The sequence below is a fragment of the Saccostrea cucullata genome, unplaced genomic scaffold (assembly GCF_032062105.1).
Source record: "Saccostrea cucullata isolate Sc308-1 unplaced genomic scaffold, CSIRO_AGI_Scuc_v1 ctg4494, whole genome shotgun sequence".
Classification (NCBI taxonomy): Eukaryota; Metazoa; Mollusca; class Bivalvia; order Ostreida; family Ostreidae; genus Saccostrea; species Saccostrea cuccullata.
The window spans coordinates 28,781-32,944 of record NW_026935134.1 but is presented as its reverse complement, the minus strand read 5'-3'; the positions used below and the strand labels follow the sequence as shown (position 1 = coordinate 32,944).

The window sequence follows — 4,164 nt, the reverse complement described above, 5'->3', positions numbered from 1 at the left end:
TAATGTTTATTGCTATGTTTCCGTTGCTTTAGCTCAATTAGCCTTTTAATTTGATCAAATTTGTCTACACATGAACGGAGTCCGTTTTAACTAAACCGGCGGTATCATAATGTAAGATAAACGTATAGATAATATCTTGTGAATGCAACAAACCAACCAATGTTAATGAATCATGAAACAATGCAGTAATTCCAATAAAAAGCCCCTTACTTTTTTTATGGAACGGACCCTCTTTGACATACGGCATTTCTGGCACCGGACCCTTTCAGTTTAATTTCTTAAATATTGAAGATACCTTGAAACTTTTACAATTTTCTTACAGAAAGAAAAAAATGTCAACACTGTGGTTGAATAAACCCTAAAAAACGAAAATACAACTCTACGTCAATTATACATACACCAGAGAATCCTGGAATAAACCATGAGTGGCAAGATATTTGTAATGCTCCAAGAAAACGAAAGAAAAGAAAAAAGAAAGGCAAAAGATGTCTTTTTGACGAAACGTTTGAACAGACAGTGAAGACCATCCAAGAAATGGTACCAAGTATAGTTAATAATTTACAGAAAGATGGATTACTGGCAGATTTTATAAGTCTTCTAAGGCTTATCAAAGATGGCAAATTTTCCTTCCAAAATATTTCATTTCGACTAATGTTAGGGGAACTGTTTTGCACACATTTTTTAATTACCTGTACTTAAAATGTGTGCAAAACGGGAACAAACCGCGAGATGGTATTATCTTGAGTCCCCTGATCAAATGTTTTATTCGGAGGAGACAAAAATGTTTTGGAAAGTGTTATATCGTCTTTTCCATGCCAAGGTACTAAGATTTATGTCAGGAAAATCACATGATTCATGTCCGCTGAAAACCGAAATTGACGGAATCGGGGCCATTGATTGGTTTTCTTACCCGGAGTTCAATGAGAAACGTCAAAAACTGGAACCGAAATGTGTGGATGCACATCACTTGCTTTTTAATTTGAGATCAAAGGTGTGCAAGGAAGGATTGCAGAATATTAATAAGAACGCTTGGGTAGCTGTTGCAGAGTATGACAGAGATGTAATTAGCAAAAGTCTTGTAGTCGATCTAATAGACAAGCAAAACAATGCTTTTGCAAAGCGTACTTTTTCAGTTGAGGTTGAGACTGTTATGAGAAACCTTGGGTACTCAAACGAGGCTGATTTTTGTAAACTAGTGAGAGACTGGTATGAAGCCGAAGACTCCCCGGGAATCTCAGCAAAAGTGCGTGTTGAAAATAAAATTCGTTTGAAAGAGTACTTGTTAAAGGATGTTGATTTTGGAAAGTTTCCAGGGTATGGAATGTATATTAAAGGTTTTCCCAAAGGCATGTTTGAGAGCTTTATTCAAAGAATAGACACTACACTTCAGCTTTATGACATAATTCCTACAGGAACTTTTAATCAAAGAGCTGTGTCAAGTCTTGTAAATGAGACATTTTTCGGCGAGCTGGCTGAAATGGAACCAACGCACTTAGGGTGTCCTAAGGCAGTTCAGATACCTAGATTAATGTCTATAGTTGCTGAACTACTACATTACAGATGTTGTCCTAACGAAAGGTAATTGTTACACAATTAACTTCATTAAATTCATCAACACATCGTATAAAAATTCCAACTTAAGTACTTAGTAACTTTTTATTTTGCAAATTTTATTGAAATAACCTCTCAAGTTAACAAAAATATAGACTAGGATTTTTGAGTACATCCACAACCTAATGATTAATTATTTTTTTATTCATTCATCATTGCGCATAGGTCATTTAAGATGTCTACGACTAGAAAATCCGTATATCCTGTTCAAAAATTCAATAATGTTCCAAGTACAAGCAACGTAAACGACAATCAGTCCTTAGAGGAAGCCATTATTCTCAGGTAATTCGTAATAGTTAAATCATATTACTTGTAAGTAAAATTTTAGTGGTTAAGAAGGGGCGGAGGGAGCGAAGCGACCGAGCCTTTCTTAACCACTAAAATTTTACTTAATATGATCTAACTTACTTAGAACCTATTTTGATTGGCTAATAAGTCAGCGTGCGGAGTTACTGCATAGACATAAAATCTTAACAATTAAGTGATCTACTTAATAGAAAATTTAGCAGCTGCTGATTGGAGGAAAAAGTGGTTTAGGTTCTAAATCAATATAAAGCAGACAAGTGTATTTTTTATACTTTGATAATTCAATAATACTTTAAGTATTAATATTATTAAAAGTCCGACTTGTGCTTCCAGAGACCACAAATTTGATATGCCAAGTAGAGGGAGAAGAAAACAACGAATTAGCAAACGCTCAGATGTTACGAAACCAGGCGAGGTTACTCGGGGCTGTCTACCTGTTAGACAACTTCACAAAAGTGATGAAAGCAAAATTTTGGCAACAAGAAGACTTGGGATTGAACATTTATCAGAAAACTAATCTTGCAAAGTACAAAATAACACTGAAGATCAAAATGACCTCACTTATTGCAGAACTTTTATTAATTTCATAAATTTGTGTATCTATGTACTGATTAAAAAAGTATATGTAAAGCAAACTTATTATTAAAAAAAATAAATGTTTCTGAAGTCTACCGGTACATTATTTCACAAAAATCTCACTGATGCCCAGTCTTTTTGGCATGCTTGTAAAGAGAAGCCCTATATTTAAAAAAATCACCACATGTAGAGCACTGAAATCTTTCAGGGTTGTTGTGGCCGAGTAAATGTTCTTTCAGATATCTTTTACTTTTGAATTTTTTGCTACATAAATCACAAGTGTACTTAATCTCACCTATTTTGCAAGTCTCTAAATGTCTCTTTACATTTCTTTAACTTGAAAAAAGTTTGTTACATTTACTGCAGTTGTCAAGTTTTTTGCACTTTGTTATACCTTTAAAAATTTGTTCCTATACAAATCTATACAGAAAAAAGTCTAACACTTTTAATGTTTTGCTGAGCGGGCATAAAAAAATCGATGTTTGACCGCTGAGTGAGATGTTGGACCGCTCGGAGAGATGTTGGACCGCTTACGTCACAGAATGGGCGGAGCTTAATCTCATTTTCATTCTTTGATTTAAACAGTGACAGATCTAATGTTACATTACGTAATATAGTACAAAATACATGTATGTCAAAAAATATAAAATAAAATGAAAGGTATAACAAAACATTTATTGACAGAGTTCTCGGACAAAATGCGTTTTGTCAGACCCTCGAACCAAACTGTCTGCCATCAGCCTAACGGCCTCAGGCAGACAGTTTGGTTCTTTGGTCCGACAAAACGCATGTTGCCCTCGAACTCAGTCAATAAATGTATAATGTTTCGCTTCATGCTGATCAACATCGTTTTTATAATTGAATCCTTTTCCACAGACACGACACAAATATTTGAATCGATTTCGGTGGCTCCTGACATGATTGCTATACCCTAACTTTGATTTAAATGTTTTGGTACAAATGTCACAGACATGGACAAATGTCGAATGTTTCAATTTCCTATGTATTTTTAAGTCATATTCCGTGAAAAATGCTTGGAAGGACAGAAGTCACATCTCCACATTTTTTCCTTCATGAAGTCTAGAATGTCTCTTTAGGGATGATTTTGTTTTGAATGTTTTATCACAAACATTACACACTGTACTTGGAACATTCTCCCCATGATTTTCAAAAACTGTCTAAAAAATAAATTCATAATAAAATCATTCGTGATATACAGAGTATAATTATTTCATTAAATAGTTTCTGCAGTATTGCATTATTTTTCCCATTTTCACTTGCATTTCAATTGACACTTACTTTCAAGGGACTGCTCTCTGGTTCTCCTAAAGCAGAATGTATAGGGAAACATCTCAGCTCCAAGGAATCTTCAAACTAAAAAAATGTAACAAGTTTCCTAATATTTTAATCACATATATACTAATGTAACATGTATAACAATGTTAGACTTTTTTTGCAAATACTTTCTTTTAAAAATATAAATAAGGAGAAACAAGTTTAAAGTTGTGTGTAAGTTTTGAGATAAAAAAATGTGTGTCTTTAAAAAGGCTTTAATTCAAACATTTACATCATTAGTAAGTATTTTAAGAAATTTTAAGGCTCTTATTAAGTATGCAAGAAAAGTTCTGTAGTGAAGTTTCATAGAAGATCAAAGTATTTATTATAATTAAC

The 4,164-nt window shown here is 33.5% G+C and overlaps 1 protein-coding gene across 1 annotated transcript; it reads left to right on the top strand.

The window, feature by feature from the left end:
- The first annotated feature begins 781 nt into the window (after positions 1-781).
- Positions 782-2,434, top strand: LOC134241994 (uncharacterized). Its single transcript, XM_062724009.1, has 3 exons — positions 782-1,578; positions 1,777-1,893; positions 2,251-2,434. The coding sequence occupies exons 1-3, from the start codon at positions 782-784 to the stop codon at positions 2,432-2,434; spliced, it is 1,098 nt and encodes a 365-aa protein (XP_062579993.1).
- The last annotated feature ends 1,730 nt before the right edge of the window (positions 2,435-4,164 follow it).